The sequence below is a fragment of the Heterocephalus glaber genome, unplaced genomic scaffold, assembly GCF_053883595.1.
Source record: "Heterocephalus glaber isolate CG9 unplaced genomic scaffold, H.glaber_assembly_v1.0 deba00000281, whole genome shotgun sequence".
Taxonomy (NCBI): Eukaryota; Metazoa; Chordata; class Mammalia; order Rodentia; family Bathyergidae; genus Heterocephalus; species Heterocephalus glaber.
This window is the reverse complement of record NW_028258139.1, coordinates 30,011,241-30,028,129: the sequence shown is the minus strand read 5'-3', so window position 1 is coordinate 30,028,129 and position 16,889 is coordinate 30,011,241. Positions and strand designations below refer to the sequence as shown.

Sequence of the window (16,889 nt, the reverse complement as noted above, 5' to 3'; positions counted from 1 at the left end):
GTGGGGTGCACGGAGGGAAGGGAATATAGTGATGATCTTTTAGAAGTTGCTGTTTTTTGCGGCGCTGGCAATCGCACCCAGGGCCCCGAGAGTGTTGGGCTAGAGCCCCATCACTAAGCTACACCCCCAGGTCTCTTTTTTTAACTGAATACAACAGACACTCTGAAAACAGCACGAATCTGTATTGCTCATGAAGGCCCACAATACAGTACACGCTCGTGAAACCAGCACTCAGTCAAGAACCAGACCATCCGTTACCAGCACTGATTCCGCCCTACACCCTCTTCCACTGCACGCTCTTTAAATCCTCAAAACTTCGGGGAGCTACAAGCCCGGGGCCTCTGGCCGTGGGTAGAGGCCCCCGGGACAGTCAGAAAGGCCCAAAGACCGAAAACGCTTTCCTCACCGACGAACTTGTAGCGACTCATGACTGCCCCGCAAGGTCCTCCCCGGCGGAGGCGAACGTGGCGTCAGGTCGGCTCGCCCTTCCGGTATTAGTCCCGCCCCCAGCCTCAAACTTCCAGTTCCGGAGTCCCCTGCGGCCGCTGGAGGCGAGGGCCCGCGATGTCGTTCTTGGCGTCTGGGGCCTATCTGACCCACCAGCAGAAGGTGTTGCGGCTTTATAAGCGAGCGCTGCGCCACCTCGAGTCGTGGTGTGTCCACAGGTGGGAGCAGGGGCCCTGGGGCTCGGGAGGGCGATCGTGGGCGTGGAGGCTGAGAGCCAGGGGCCCGGGCGGCTCAAGGACTTTGGGGACGCAGTGGGAGGCGATCCCGGCCCCCGGAGCCCCAGCGTCAGCCCGTGGCAGCCGGAAGCGAAGAGGTGCTTAGGAGGCGCTGGCCTCTTCTCTGCGGTGAAGTGGACGCTGGTCGCAGCGCACAGGGTTTCATAAAGGTCCGAAACCGTGACGGTCGTAGGTCCACCGCTCGCCGAGTACATTTTCTTCACGATCTTACCGTGCTCAAAATTAACAGCAGCATGTACAGTATTTGAGTGTACAGAACAACTTGGGAGTTAGGGGATTTTTTCAGCCATGTTTTACAGGTGAGCAGATGGAGGCTCTGGGATTAGCTTCCCCAAGGCCGAACGGCTACTAAGTGGCCGAGTCAGGATTAAAATTTAGGTGTCTTGACGCCAAAGCATCGTCATTCTCTCACCTTTCCTATCAGCTTTTCTCTTTTTAGCTTCATCCAGTTCTCTTATTACCGTCACATTTTTTTCACCTCCCACGTAATTCTTTCCTCCTCTATCCAAAACCAGCCCTAGAACATAGTGTTAAAATATATAGTTTTTTTGTGACCTAAATGCAATGCAAGATAGGTAACCATCCAAGATGTGTGAATGCCAGGCCTCTGCTCTCTTGTCAGAATCCCAAAACCTAACCCCAGGTGAAGGACGTCTGGGAAAGAAACCTCTAAATGATGAAAAACTGAGCCGACCCTTAAGAGTTGCAGAAGGCAGCCTTGAAGGTGGCCAGGTACAACGTTGTGAGATTGTTAGTTTCTTTCTTGAGTTTTTTCCTATTCATTTATTTGACAGTATGTGCAATTCGGCTTCTATGATGGATGCCAAATAAATAAAAGTTACTCCTTTCTGAGCTGCAGCAGCTCATGGATGGGGATGAGCATGTAAACAAATAGATAACAGAATTATCAATATTTTGAAGAAAGTTATGCTGTCAAGAATTCACGTTGCTGAACTACAACTTGGAATATTAAAGTTCATAATCATAGAGGAAATGATAAAACTAATAACAGTGATAGCATTGATTCATCATTTTAAAAACTTCACATTCTTCCTCAGGCCTTGCCTGAATGTCTTCCTTCATTTGCCTCCGCAGTACTCTGTGTTCTCTGGTTCCGTCGTAGGCTCTCTAAAGTGTGTGTGTGCTTTGGGCTCTCATTTAATTCTGGGACTTGAATTGCCACCTATGTTCATTTGGCTCTAGAGCTGTATTTCCAAATGCTTGTTAGATCACCTTTTTTTCTCTGACACTTAGCTTGTGTGAATGATTTAAAACCAAACTCATTTTCTCATTCTTTCATTCAGATTCTCTTCCCAAATTCTATGACCCAGCTAGTGGCATTATTAGGACTTCAGTTACTAAGCTTAAAGTGTTAAAATTGTTCTCAGGTTTTTAACTCCATTAGTAACACATGTGTTCATACATCATACATCATGTAAGTCTGGACGCTGATTTTTTTTTTTTGTAAGTTCTTTCCCATGTGTCTTAGTAACTTTCTTATCACTGGAACAAAATAGCCAACACCTGCAGCTCAAAGGAGGCGAGCTTTATTTTGACTCACATTTTTAACCCGTAGTTGGCTGGCTCCGGCTCCAAGGCAGGAAGGCATGGAAGAGTGTGGTAGTGGAGATCTGGTCACCTCAAGGTAGATGGGAAGCAGTGACCCCAGGGAGGAGCTAGGGAAGGAGGTACAGTGGACCCTCGAGTTACAACCAGCCTGACATACGAACAAGTTGGGTTACAACTGGAATTTTAGTTTTAACTTTTGAACAGAGTCTTGAGTTACAACCTGAATGTCAGCCACTTGTGCTTCCAGATGGTCTCAGATACAGATTTAACCCTTCAAGAGTTCTGGAAGGAACATTACACCATCCTTTTCTGTGTGGGGTTAATTGAGAAATCCCGGACCAATGTCACTCGAAGAACACTGAGATCTGCCTGGAAGAAAGTATGGCCTAAAATTATACAGGAGAGAGACTTTGAAGACGATTGACCAACTTGAGTTACAACCAGCCCACCCAAGGAATTGAGTTCAAAAGTCAAGAGTCCACTTACACCCTTCTAAACTACACCCCAAGCGAATATCTCTTCTGACCAGGTCCCCCCCTTCCATCACATTTAACTATAAACTCAAAAGCCCCACCTATGAACACAGGAAGCTTTGGGGGACCTCTAGATCCAAACCATGACACCATGTAATAATGTCTGATACATTGTTGCACACTTGGGGGTGTACCAGGTGCTTTGTGAAGTGTGTTTTGGCCCCTGGAGTCTTTGCAGAGACTTTGGGATATAGATACAGAAGAACCCTTGCTTAGAACCATTGAATAGTTTACCCCAGATTATGCTTCTAGCAGTAGCAAAGCTGAAATTCAGGCCCATTCTCGTAAATGGTCTAAATATCTTTCTCCTATGTTCTGTCATTACAGGGGCCTACTTTAGGCCTTTGTCCTCTGGTCTGGACTGTACTCAGAGCACCGTAACTAATGTAGATTTTTGTTGCTGATGATTATTTTTAGTAAGCTTTATTAGGACCATTTTCCAGTAGCTTGACTGATTAAACTGATTTTTTTTTGAGACAAGGTCTCACTATGTAGTCCAGGTTTACCTTAAACTTGCCATTGTCCTGCCTCAGCCTCCTCAGTGCTGGGATATAGGCGTGCAACACCTAGGCTCTTATGTGAAGTCTGCCCACAGTTCCTGCAGAACCTGCCTGTAGCCTGCCTATGGTGTGGCTAGTGTCGGTCAGGAGTCAAACCTAAATGTAATTTGAGCAAGACTTTGTACCATGAAACACCTCTCTTTATTCATTCACCTCCAGTTTAGCACAGGCCTACTGTAAGACAGGAAGTTCAGTAAGTTGTCAGTGAATAAATGTTGAATGCCCCTACAGAAGCTATCCATAGCTTTTTTACTAATTCCTTTTCTTACTGTGGCTCCTTTGTTGGAGGAGAGAGGGAGAAAATGGTCGGGCTGTGTTTAATACAGTGTTTCTTGCCACTCATGGCTGGGGGGCTGCAGAGGAAGCAGTCGTGATTCGGCTGCTCCACAGGCAGCGGTGGGGGATGTGCCCAGAAGTGGGTCCTCCTGGCAGCATTAGCAGGGGTGCAGCTCCTGTCAGACTGTATTGCATCCCCACTTCAGTGGATAACATTTCTAATCACCAAAATCCTTTGGCTTAAGGTACAAATACCGGTACTTTGCTTGTTTGATGAGAGCCCGCTTTGAAGAACACAGGAATGAGAAGGACATGATAAAGTGCACCCAGCTTCTGAGGGCCGCGGAAGAAGAGTTCTGGCAGTGTCAGCACCCACAGCCGTATATCTTCCCCGACTCCCCTGGGGGGACCTCCTACGAGAGATATGAGTGCTACAAGGTAGGTGAGGGCCACAGAGAACTGGACAAAAAGGTGGTCTCTGTTCCTCCATCGAAGAGCTCAGCCTTATACACTGTTTTGTGAAGGGTGGCGAGGACGTTTTTTTCCTGAGCGGTCAGATTTTTTTTTTTCAGATGTCATTAAAACTTTTCAAATTCAGCTCCAAGATCTTCCAGTATGCTTTTTGGCAAAGCCAGGCAATAAATTTCTTGGAAATACCTAATTTGGGGTCCTAAAAGTTAACTGTTTGGGTTGGTACTTACTATTCATGAGATACCCTGTGATGCCTCCAGACAACTCAAAGCCAGCCTGGGTGTTCAGAAGATTAGGTAGGGCTGGGACAGTGTTTGAGTCTCTGGCTGATGCTGCTATTTTGCAGCCATGGGCTCTCTCCATTACAGCATTCTTTATCTTAGCCTCTGCTGTTCATTTCTTAGAGTCAGAAATAGCCTGGTAATCACAATGATTATGAAAGTCCAACTTTATTTTGTCTCTGTCTCCTGAGCAGGACCGTGTGAGCGGCCTGCAAGTGTAACCTGTAGGGTGACACCATGATTTCCTCTCTGGGCAGGTTCCAGAATGGTGCTTAGATTACTGGCACCCCTCTGAGAAGGCTGTGTATCCTGATTACTTTGCCAAGAGAGAGCAGTGGAAGAAACTGCGGATGGAAAGCTGGGCACGAGAGGTGGGTGGCCTTGTGAATCACTGGCGTGCAGTCAGCACCTGGACAATCAGCTTTGCTCTTGCGTGTTGAGGTCCCATTTCAGCCAGGACATGCTGGCCCCTTGCTTCTCAGATGCACTTCGGTTCTAAGTGTATTCCATGTAACATAAGTTTAAATGTGTCCCCTTGCCTTTTTGGCTAGGATGTTCTCTAGTTCTGTTTCTGTTCTCCTTGACCTTGGACCTTTGGCTGACCTTGCTGGACCCTACTATTCATATTCCTTAACCTTCTCCACCTAGAGCCTTAGGCATTTTTCAGTGATCTCCTGGTGGTCAGAGTTACATTTATAACAGCTCTTGCTACACTATCAATAAAATACTGGAGGATAAGAGGAAAAGTAGAGACCAGTTGGGTTATTGCAGTACTTCAGTCAAGAGGTTACTGTGACCAGCAGCGGGGTGGATATAGTAGATATGGAGGAAACAGACATCCCAGGTATCTTTTTGAGAAACAGAAAGATTGATTGGGCGGGGGGGGAGAGCAGGGCATCGAGAATGGTTTGCAGTGTGAAGCTGTAACATCTCGAGTGTGGTGACGGGGCTGGTTGAGATAGGGAAGATGGGTGGGGAAACAGGCATCGGAGGACAGTCAGGCATCTCGTTTTACAAGTGTAGGTCTGAGATAAAGGAGGCAACTTTGGATGTAGGAATCTGAACCTGCAAGGAGCACTGGTCCAGAAATAGCGATGCACTTGTGGTCATTTACAAAGCCATGGAAGTGAAGGAGATCCTAGGAGAGAGTGTAGAGAGAGAAGAAAGGAGCAAGAATTCTTCTCTATTATAATTGGACGTAAAGTGTATGTATCCATTTGGGTCGGATGTTTTGACAGTGAGACCTGTGTGTGATGGCGTCTGAAGGCCACAGGAAGCCATGCAGGGTGTATGGTGTGGAGGAGCTGTGCCCGCATGGAGAGCACGCGCTTGCGGGGGGCTGCAGGGGGCTGGGTGGCAGTGAAGGCCCGTCTGAGGTGTTATGACCCCACCTCGTTCCAGGACCTTTTTCTCTAGCACTACTGATCTCTCTGCACTCAGGTTAAAGGTGGATGGTGAGGTTGCCCATGATACACAGTTACTGAGACTGAGGTTATTCCCAAGAATGATTGTCACGAGGGAATCTAAGCTGAAGGAAGGAAGGAAGGAAGGAAGGAAGGAGGGAAGGAAGGACAGAGGAGGCCAACTTGGGAGGGAAGTCTGAACTGTAATCTCTTGGGGATCCCAGGGACGTCAAAGCAAGTGAGCCGGGAGGGCAGTGGCACTGAGTAAGGGGGCGTTGGGATTCATAGTGTAGAAGTTGTGCTGGTTCTGGGTCAGATCCAGGATGTCGATCATTGGAACCCCCTGGCCAAGCTGAAGTGGGGGGAAGGTCACTATGGCCACGAGGCACCATGTTTGTTAAGAAATGTCACAACATTTAGAGGCTGGCAGTCTGTTTTCGTGCTGAGCAGCAGCAGGCTTATTCCGCGGTCCGTTAGTGCTGACTTCTCTGAAGCATTCCGCGCTCACGTCCGCAGTGTCAGCCAGCACACCTGTGTGGGGGAGCTGGGCTCCTAGGTGTCCGGCTGTGCTAGGACGGTGACCTTGGGGGTCGGGGCTGGTTGGTCAGTATCAGGTGGACTGGGCCCATTTGTACGTGTGACTTCCTGTTACTTCTCGTCCAGGCTACTGTCCGGGGTGAGAGGGGCTTTATGCTTGTGAACTGAGGTTTCTTGGCTGTGCTTAATGGAAACACAGGAATAAATGTTTTTCTGTGAGGGGAGGTGCTTGGGGACTGTGACAAGGGGAACTGCAAGTGTAACTGTCCTATTTTTCTTTATGGAGTAAGAGGACGGGTAGCTTGGTTGTTTCCAGCTCTTCTGCTTTAAGAGTTGGAAAACTTGCCAAATGTGGTGGCACACGCCTGTGATATCAGCACACTGGGAGGTTAGGGCGGCAGGATTGTGCGTTTGAGCCCAGCCTGGGCAACTTAGCAAGACCCAGCGGGGTTGGGGCCTGAGGGATGCAGCTCAGTGCAGAGGCCTTGGGTTTGGTCCTCAGTGCTGCCAGAGGGGGAGACGCTTTTCTGATAAAACTGGGAGTGGGAACAAAGCAGCTGTACACAGCACATGTATAACTTTTCCTTCCTCATCCCCTTCTAGGTTAAGCAGCTGCAGGAGGAGACCCCACCTGATGGTCCCAAGACTGAAGCTTTGCCTCCTGCCAGAAAGGAAGGCGATCTGCCCCCGCTGTGGTGGCACATTGTGACCAGGCCCCGGGAGCAGCCCATGTAGAGGCGCAGGCACCTCATGTTCATGCTTGCAAGTGAAACCCACTTGCCCTAATAAAACCACCCGTGTGCTGTGACTGCGGCATTCTTCTGAGAGGCGCTGTGGTGCCGTGTCACTGTTGAGATGTGTGATAGGCCACACTGACAGCATGTTATCAGTCAGGGGAAACCGGCAGAGCCCAGACTTACTCTGAAGACTGAGCTGGACAGCCGCTAAGGTGAGGGCTTTAATTAGCTGTAAAGACCACAGCAAATACACTCAAGAGAAATCCCAACGATTTAAATACCTTTTTAACCCAAGTTCGATCCCCAGTACCAAAAAAAAAAAATAAAGACCTTTTTGGTTTTCTAAGGATTCTAATGAGATTGGAGTGTTTTGTTATTTCCTTTTTTGGTGCTGCTTTGGATTGAACCCAGGGCCTTTGCACTGAGCTACATCCCCAACCTTTTGAGACAGGGTCACACTAAGTCACTGTGTTGCCCAAGTTGGGCTCAGACTGGCAGTCCTCCTGCCTCAGCCTCCCAGAGTACTGGGAATGCAGGCCCATGCCACCAGGCCAGACTGAGATTTTAGTCCTGTAGAGAACAGTTCTCCCACCAACAGACATGGATGGAGTTGGCCTCATTCTATCAGGAGTGGAAGTGAATGGCTGGGTAAAAGGCTGGTACTGGATGGAACCAGGACCTTTGGAGCCAGCCATCTAGCTTTGCTTCCTCCGCTGTTGGCTGGATTATTTGTAGACTCAAAGGTAAGAACATGGCACAGCCCTTTTGTTTCAAGGTGTTTTGTTTTTTTTCAAGAAGCTGAAGTAATTTTCAAAACTGAACCAAAACTGGTCACTTTTCGTTCTTGGTAACTCATTAGAATGGCTTTCAGAGTCAGTTTAGGGAGCTCTGTTCGTAGGCCTCTTGAGCACTGCGTAAGTGTCGGCTTTCTAAGAACTCAATTTGAGTCTCAGTCCCTCTTTTGGTATCTGACTGAGACCCCAAACTAAATTTGAGTAAGACTTGAAACGGCTTTTCTTCTAGTGGTTCTTTATTGGTAATGTAGGCTGAAGCAACTGTTACAATGTAGAAGGGAGACACTACACAACTTATTTATACAGGTTTAAACAAAAACTGCACAGGGAGAGGTCAACTCCAGTACAAACTAGCAACTAAACCACAGTAATTAACCTTGAGAAAGGGTTTCTGTATTTTTAGCTGTGACACTGCTTTTACAATATGCAAAAACACAAACAGAACTATCCAAGGTGTTTCGTCACATTCTCTACATTGAATTTGGCAACATTTTATATTAAATTTATTCAGATTATACTAATGTTTAAAAACTAAACAAGTGAAAAGCTGTACCAGGGTACAGTTACATCCATGTAATTTGAAAGTTTAAAATACCACTTTTATCTACTGTAATCACCTTGCAATGATTTCTGCTTTTGCAAAAACTATCTCAAGCATCATATGCACAATGCATCAGCTACTTTTAGTCATCAAGGTTGGTGGGCTAAACCACAGGCACTACTGTTGCTTACAGTCTGTAGACGAGCTTGTTTTTCAAAGAAAAAAGCTTAAATAGTTTCTAGTAATCATGCCTTGCGCAAAGCCATAACACAGTGTCCTTGAGCAATCACAGCAGCGTTAAGTGTCAGTATACAGAAGAGTAACTTATAGCTACGTTACTTTCACATCCAGTGCAGTTAGGTGGGAAAGCAGAAGGGGCATCATGAAGGACGGCGGGAGCCGCAAGCCCCACAAAGGGCCAGTCCTCAAGTGCACTGCAGCCACGGGAGGGGCCTACCTGCCTGCTTGCTCCCAGTGTGCTCCCTGTAAATCTACAATTCTCTGTTGACTTTAGGGGATGGGCATTATAACAAATTCAACTTTCACTTAAGACATAAATCCATTCCAGAAAACACTGTCTAAAATAAGGGACAGTCTAGTGGCCAGATTCCCAGTGACAATAAATAAATCCTCCTCTTTTCAGTGTTTAGTATGAAGCCAATTCACTGCCCTTTATTTAAGGAAGATAAGAAAAACAAGCCCCCAGATTGGTAAACCCATTAGCAAGTTGCTGGACTCCAACCTGGTTACCCTTGTTAAATCCACTCAACCTTTTTCAAAATATTTCGGCTTTTCAGTGCACCCAGCCTGCTGGGCACAGGTAAGTAAAAGGCATTTGCTATGTCTTAAGAACTCCCTATCAGTTTTCAAATTTCTGAAAACTGCCGTACCTCAGATGTCCTTGGGTTGGATGAAAGTGAGCACAGTAGACAAGGAACCAAGTGGGGCCTACGTCTACCCTGAGGCGGCGGCAGCATGAGCAGGATTCCAGGTGGGTGAAGAGGAACCGTGGGAGAAAGGGGTCCTTAAGCACCCTGCGGAAACAACACTGCAATCCAGTATGGCTTATTTGGGTGCATTTACCATGAAGCTAGTAGAAATTCAACCTACAAGGCTACTCTTAAAGGTAACAGGATCGGCTATGCAGACAGTGCCCTCCCACCACCCTCCCCAGTCCCAACAGTCCACCTTCTCCAGATTTGCTTCTCTGAATATTGTTCCGTTGTCAGTCCTGCTTTTCTCGTCCAGAACATAGTACATTTCAATGAGAATTTTACCCCTTACCCACTCTTTACATTAAAATAACGTGAATTAGCTTCTAAGCTAGACTACTACAATGCATCTATAAAAGCTTGCAGGGGCGAGAATGAAAAAAGAACTAAGTATAGTAATCCTTTTCTGAAATTAACTACTCTGTGGTTCCCCTGCCCCATCCCACCACCCCCTACGCATTTAAAATTTTACAAAGACTTGTAAAAAAGTTAAGTGGAATTTGGCACCTTCAGAAAAATCAAAAGGGAAACTAAGATTAAAATGTGAAGAAAATTGTCAATATTTACAAATTTAACAGACCAAGATGATGTCAGGTACATATTTTGCTTTTAATTCTTATCTAAATATGTTGAGTATTTTCAAAAGAGCTGAATTCTGAATTGCCTACAAAATTTTTTGATTATAGAGTGGAATGGATCAAGACAAATGAGGATTTATTAAGAGGTTCATTTTCCATTGGGAGCCTAAGAGAAGCGAGGGGCGGAGCGGTCGTTTGTCGTGGCCTTCTTCAGCTTCACGCCCCTTCGGATGGCGTTCAGCATGTCCTCCCCCTGGGGAGTATCCCTCGGGCTCAGGTCTGCAGCACTGCTCTCCAGCACCTGGCCTGGGGAGACGGCCGCACTTGGGGGATCCCTCTCCTGGTCTTCGGCCTCGCTTTCTGGAATCGCCTGTCTGTGCTCCTCAGGGATGCTGGGCTTTGGGCCTGGGAGTGGAGGGTTGACAGAGGCTTTCCCACTCCACAGGGAAGAGGGTATGCTGGTGACTCCCTGGAAGCCCTCCCCCAAGGAGGGTGACTCCGGGCTATGTTCACCCCGCTCCTCCGGCCCGTCTGGAGGGGACAGCAGCACCCCAGGGAGGCCTGGGACTGTTGGGGTCTTGACAGGAATCACTGGTGTCTTGATGGGGATGGGACCCCCTCCAATGGTCCCTCGGCGGCCAGAAGGCTTGGTAGAAGGGGTCCGTCGGATGGTTGCGACCCCTGGGGTGACCACTGCAGGTCCAAGGGTGGAGGGGAGGCCGGCCGTGGAGGCAGGGCGTTTGGCCTGGAACATGCGTCGATAGGACTGGCTGATGTCACTGTTTCTTGGTATAGTGGAGGATTTATCAAACTCCTGCTGATCAGCCTCCTGGTCACCACTTACGGAGAAATAATCATAATCTGAAACTGAGTGCAGGAACTGATTAGACACAGCCAAGGCCGAAGCTCCGATTCCCAAAGCTGGGAGGACGAAAGGCAAGGAGAAGACACACGAAAGCTCACCCCAGCCCTGAGTGCAGTCCCTGAGCTCCCCAGGGCCCTGCTCCCTCCTGATGTGACGGGGCCACGCAGGTGCTGTGAGTGTGGAGACTGCCAGGCAGCCAGGCTACAGCAGAGCTGCCTTGGGGGATGAAAGAAGATCTATAGATCTTATGGTCTGGGACCCGATGTGAAAGCAAACCTCAGATTGACTGGCACCGCTCTCAGCACCTCCCCACTCACTAACTGGCTAGATGGGGGCTCAAGCAGGCATGGATCCTGGACAGCGAGTTCCCAAAAGCCAGGTGTGGACAGGCCCATCGTGACGGGATGTGAGGGGCGGCCAGGGGAAGCTGCCACAGCACCCCTCCACCTGTGACAACCAGAAACGCCTTGGGAGTGAAATCCCCCTCCAGTGAGACTGCCGAGGCTTTGGCTGGTGGCTTGCAAATACACAGCTGTCGCTCACTTGCCACAGGTCTATTCCAGCCGTTACTGCCTGGCTTGTGGGCTGACGCATGGGCAGGAGAGAGGGATGTGGGTGGAGGCCGTGGGCAACAGACCCTGACACTCTAGGTTAACTCCAGCTCTGCTACATGGGAGTTGTGTGAACTGGGGGAGTTACTGAACCTCAGTTTCCACATCTGTAAAATGGGATAAAATATTTACCTCATAAGTCGTCATGAATATTAAATGGGAAAATAGGTATAAAATGCTTAGCACAGCTTCCTCTTATATGAGGCACCCAAAGTATAAATAAAGAGCAAAATAAAAGATAAACCAGAGACAATCTTTTGCAAATGGGAAGGGGACCAAAACATGGAGGGAGAGGGGTTAAAAAAGAATTCAAATGTGTTATGGATCATACCGACTCCCCAGGATCAATAATCACTATGTACCACAAACACGCACTATTAAAAACCTTGTTGGAAATGCCTAGCACAAAGTGCCAAAATAAAAGGAAGCCCCTCATAACAGCACGTATCTGAACTCTGGCTGGGGACCACATGCACCCCAGGGTGAGAGAGAAGCTGCTGAAGTCCAGGTCAATTGCTGTATTCTGGTGCTGCTGGGACTTGAACTCAGGTGCTCTTCTGCTGAGCTAATCTCTGTACCGTTTTATTTCAGTACAAGGTCTCAATAAGGTCTCGCCCAGGCTGGCCTTGAACTTGCAATCCCCCTGCCTCAGTCTCCTGACTAGCTGGGGTGACAGGTGTGCGCCTCCATGCCTGAAAGTCGCTTCTTAGGTGGCAGCTACCTCACCAGCAAGGACCACCTCGCCAAACATTCCCAGGATGAAACCAACCCTCTGCTTCCCCTCCCTGCCTCCCTGCCAGGCTCTCTCCCTGTCCCCCCATGCCCTTCCTTCTGTACACACTAGGGCCTGAGCCTAGGGGGTACTGAGATGCACTCCCACCCCGGCCCTCCTTTTAGTTTGAGACCGGGTCTCGGCTCAGTTGCCCAGGCTTGGTTCTGCGGTCGAGATGCTCCCGCCTCAGCTGCCCAAGCAGCCAGGCCCCTCCTACCTCGGGAGGGGATGGTGTCCTCCGAGCAGCAGGGCGTGGTGGTCTGGGTGCTGTACCCACTGGAGCACTGCAGCGAGTCCCGGCTGCTCCTCTGGGTGTCCAGCTGGAGGCCCCGTGACAGGGCCAGGGCCAGCTCCTCACAGGCCTCCACCTCCTCGGTGGGCTGCAGGGCGGGGAGAGACAGCCGTGAGCCCTACGTGAAGTGCCCGCCCCACCCCACCCCGCCCCGCCCCGGGGGTGGGAGTCACCCTGGCAGCCGCAGACACGCTCATGCTCATGCTGCTCACAGTTGCGCTGCTCACGGTCATGCTGCGCGGCCTCTGCACCTCCTCGGCCGGGCCGCCCGTGCCCAAGTCTGGCTCGCGCTTGTCCTTGCGGCGCTGCAGGGTGCTCGCCAGCGGCTGGTCATAGGGGCCCGGCTTGGCCCAGTCCTAGGAGAGCCCGCGGCCAGAGGCAGGCCGCGGCCCGGCGGAGGCAGCCGTGAGGGGAGCCCAGCTGGGTCCAGCCCGCAGCCCTCTGCGTGCCCACCCGGCTCCCGACGCCCTGGGGACCCAGGCCACCGCCACCGCCACCTCCTCCTCCCCCTCCTCCCCCTCCTCCTCCTCCGCCCAGCGGTTACTAACGCTCCACGGCCAGGCAGCCGGCCCAGGCCTAAGAGCCACCTCAGAGCCGCCTCAGAGAGTGCACGTTACTGCCCCGGCCACTGGGGGGCGCTACCGTGCCATCTGCTCCGCTCCGGGCCGCACCCCCGCCTGGGGCACAGTGGGCCTCTCAGGGCCAGCCCAGTGGCTTGGCCTCGGCCTCGGAGGGCGGAGGGCGGAGGGCGGAGGGCGGGCGGGCTCCCCGGAGCAGGGAAGAAGCGTGTGAGCAGTGCACACAGCCCACACAGGCCTGGGAGCGAGCGGTCAAGTTAGAACGTGCGCAGTGCTGGCAGCTGAGGAGCGGACTTTCAAACTAGGGTCCTTCTCGAAAATAAAAGGACATCCCCTGCAACACCTGAACTTGCCAGGAGCTAAGTCTAGAAGAATCAAAACTAAAAAATAAAGTCTGCGTGTTTCTAAGATAAAACACCTGACTTGGTGGTGGTTTTGTTTCTCTGCCCCAGCGGGAGACTCGGGAGGAAACCGGCGGGCCAGCGTGGGCAGCCAGGCGCCCTCAGGAGGAATCGCCCGCACACCTCACCCTAGGAATGGGCCCGGCAGAGCCTCCCGGGCGCAGTCTGTTGGGTTAACTGGGGTTGCTGCCGGCTGCGTCTGGCCCCACCCTCGGGAAGCCCACTAGGGAACGGGTGGGTGCTCTGGGGTCCAAGGCTGAGAGAGGACAGAGGGAGGGAGGGCGGGAAGGATGGAAGGATGCAGGTGGGCTGAGCACGAGGGAGGGCGAGACACAAACCTTCCAGCTAGGGATGTGAGATGACGGGAACATGCCGGGCCCGATGGTGTAATAATGAGCGTAGTCTGGAAGGTGGACAGAGGTGACCCGGGGGAGCAGGCGGGAGGCGGGCAGGCAGTGAGGGAAAGCACCTGCGCCCACGGGCCCCACGGGGGCCTCACTTGATAAACTACAGGGAGGAAACCCGTTAGACAACTGGAAACAAACAGAAAAGGGGAAGAAAAGGCAAAAATTAATACAACGGGATGAGTGCGGAGGTACACAATGGCATGGACACTGGGGGAGAGGGGAGCCTGGGGGTCACAGACAAACACAGGGGTACCCAGATGGGGCGGGGCCTGCCTCTCAGCAGCCTGGAAACTGGTCGGTGTCCTTAACTCGCAGTGTTCGCTGTGGCTTTTGATTAGTTACTAATGAAGCATACTTTCATGGGACAGGGATTTGCTCATCTCTTAATGCAAGTTTACAAGTCTGGCAGCATCTTCAAATGAATCTGTTCGCTGTAGGTTTCCAAACTCATCCCCCAGTTCGGGGGTGGGTTCGGGGTGGGGCGCAAAGCACACAGCCAGGCACAGCTGGACATCACCAGGTGCCGGGGGAGCACTTGGCGCCGGCCTGGGACGGGGCCTCCCTCCTCCGAGCCCCCCCAGCCCTTCCTTGCACCCTGCTCCTCCACACAGCCCTCGGCCTGCGCCCCCTCTGTCCCCAGCAAGGGCCTGCTTGGGGCAGGTGCTGAGGGTCCGCTTCCAGCAGCGGGGACGGCTGCGCCCCGGCGGTCACCTTCTCTGTGGACGCCCAGGCGCCCATGGTGGAGCCTGAGCTGACAGAGGTGGGGGAGCTGCACTCGCTCACGGACTGGCAGGTTTCTGAGGCTTCGGAGGAGGCCGAGCTGGATGAGTTCTGTAGCAGTAGGGAGGGGCCACACGAGGGGACCAGCAAACCAAAGCACACCACCAAATCATAAACAAAAGTAAGGAGGGGTGGGAGGCACGCACAGAGAGACAGACATACACGGAACAGGGGAGGATGAGAGAGCACAGGTTAGGGTCACTTTCCCCACTTTGCGCTCACACGGAGCTTTCAAGCCTACAAACAAGGTGAGCCCTGGCAGGCTCCTACCCTGCTGGGCCATGGGCTCGAGGACGGGGCTCGAGTGTGCCCGGCACGGAGGGCCGGCCAGGGGGCTGTGCGCTCCCACGTACCAAGGCCAGGTCCCCAGGGCTGCCTGGCTCACTACTCGAGGCCACCTGCAGCTTGGGGCCTGTGGCACATCTGTCTCCCCAGAATGGCCCTAATGCCTGGCTGCCCCTTTATCGGGTGGCTCTGGCTCTGGGACGCACTGAGCTGTCCCTGCCTGGACGGCAATCTGGGCTGGGCCAGATCAGGGCCAAGTCTGAGGCCTCTGGGGCCAGGTAAAGCGGCTGCAGGTCTGAGTCAGGACAGCTCCTCCCAGATGTGTACTAAACCCCGAGCCAGGCGTGGGCAGGGTGTGTGCTCCTCTCAGCAAGGCTTCCTGATGCTGCCACTGGCTGAAGAGCTCACCATCACACTAGGTTCCCATCCTGACCCGGTAGGTGGCAGGTGTGCCAGAACACCCACAGGATGAGCAGCAGTGACCACCCTTCTGTCAACCAGGTCCCAGCCCCTGAGGACCCCCAAGGGACTTCCTTAAGCCCAGGACGCTGAAATGAGCCCCGCCCTCTGTGCCAGGATTTCTCCAGAAAAGCTCCCGAATCAACTGCCAGGGAACCCACACTGGTGTTTCTGCCCCTTTCGCCCCATCAGAAAGGCTCCTATAAAGGGACCAAGTTTAGTTTTCCCATCCTGCGAAGACAAGGGCCCAGGACGACATTTAGCAGTTCTCGGGGCTCCATGATAGCAAAGCGAGGACAGGCTAAAAGGTGGATAGACTTTGCAGGGCCCAAGCTCAGGGTCTCCTTAGCAGCCCAGGCTCAAAGTCTGAGGGTTTGGAGCTTTGTCTCTGCCAATTCTAGTCGAGGAGCTGTGGACATCAAAGCTCTCTAAATTTAATGGCTTTCCATCTTCAGAATGGGGGTCAAAAGTATCTAAATTAAAGGTGACTCTACTGCCTTCAGGCTGATTTGATTTGTGCCATTTCCTTAAATTCCCCTCCCCTATAATTACAAGCAGCCAAAATGACTTTTTTTAAAAAAGAGATCTCTATTAAATCCAGCAGCACTTTTTTTCAGTACTGGGGAGCAAACTCGGGACCTTGCACTTTTGAGGCAGGTGGCAGCAAAACCACTGAGCTCAATCCCCGGCCCCAGCAGCATCTCTGAGCTGTCAAAACTTCCGTAATGCTACCAGTCAAATCACTCTTGATACGGGCTTTCAGATTTCGGGAAACCCTAATTTCCCACCTTCTGCTTCCCCAGCACTCGAGGAAGTGTGACCCGGCCCTCCCCACACCACCCGGACTGGAGTGCTGAGGCAAGGGCTTCCTCTTCCGCCTGGGCTGTGAGCACACAGGGCGACTGCAGTCCACTGCCATCAAACCCAGTTTCGCTGCTCATGAGAGCAGCCTCTGGGAGCGCAGGCCCTGCTTCCCTCCTGACCACTCTCACGCTGCTTTCTGCTTTCAAGCAGGGCAGGCATGGTTTAGTGAAGCACATGGCAAGGGACAAAGGGACAACCTAGAGGCCAAGCCAAAACACCCCAGCACATGACAAGGGGTGGGCACAGTAAAACTACAGCGGTGGCACTTGGATCTCCATGTTTCCAAATGAAACTGAGTCTCTGAACAAAGAAGAGAAAGAGGTCACAGTTTCCCAGGGAAGCAAAAAAAAACCAAAAAATGCCGAGGAGCTCTGAGCGCTGAGGTTCACCAGCTGGGAGCAACGTGGTGCTCTGGCCCAGGCTCCCCAGCAGGTGGCGCTATAGGGCTCAGTGGGGGGGTCAGCACAGTACATCTACTTTTTCTAGGGTTCAGTAACTGCTGCTTACCCACACCGGCTCTATGGGAGACCGCAGAGGGACACGCCGGCCTGCAACGCACA

At 51.6% G+C, this 16,889-nt stretch overlaps 3 protein-coding genes across 33 annotated transcripts in view; 1 reads left to right on the top strand and 2 right to left on the bottom strand.

Annotated features, from left to right (window-relative positions):
• Positions 1-577, bottom strand: part of Tatdn1 (TatD DNase domain containing 1) — a 47,746-nt gene extending 47,169 nt beyond the window's left edge. For 9 of the 10 annotated variants that reach the window (XR_002392153.2, XR_002392160.2, XM_021252289.2 and 6 more), the window contains exon 1: positions 407-577. Coding sequence is in view for 7 of the 10 variants with exons in the window: in XM_021252289.2 (XP_021107948.1) it covers positions 407-428 (22 nt within the window). In the remaining 3 variants the exon portion in view is untranslated. The remainder of the gene's footprint in view (positions 1-406) is intronic. The other variant, XM_021252312.2, reaches the window with a different exon arrangement.
• On the top strand, positions 500-7,181 carry Ndufb9 (NADH:ubiquinone oxidoreductase subunit B9). Its single transcript, XM_004837984.4, has 4 exons — positions 500-665; positions 3,927-4,119; positions 4,691-4,804; positions 6,977-7,181. Exons 1-4 carry the CDS (start codon positions 565-567, stop codon positions 7,106-7,108), a joined length of 540 nt encoding a protein of 179 aa, XP_004838041.1. The 5' UTR covers positions 500-564; the 3' UTR covers positions 7,109-7,181.
• Positions 7,182-8,122: 941 nt separating this feature from the next.
• The window catches only part of Mtss1 (MTSS I-BAR domain containing 1), a 147,429-nt gene continuing 138,662 nt past the window's right edge, over positions 8,123-16,889 (bottom strand). For 8 of the 22 annotated variants that reach the window (XM_004837973.3, XM_004837974.3, XM_087187962.1 and 5 more), the window contains 5 exons: positions 14,653-14,772; positions 13,873-14,067; positions 12,729-12,911; positions 12,481-12,643; positions 8,123-10,882 (listed from right to left, as the gene is read on the bottom strand). In XM_004837973.3, coding sequence (XP_004838030.1) covers positions 10,182-10,882; positions 12,481-12,643; positions 12,729-12,911; positions 13,873-14,067; positions 14,653-14,772 — 1,362 coding nt within the window. In that variant the 3' untranslated portion in view covers positions 8,123-10,181. The remainder of the gene's footprint in view (positions 10,883-12,480; positions 12,644-12,728; positions 12,912-13,872; positions 14,068-14,652; positions 14,773-16,889) is intronic. The other 14 variants (XM_087188019.1, XM_087188022.1, XM_004837982.3 and 11 more) reach the window with 5 other exon arrangements.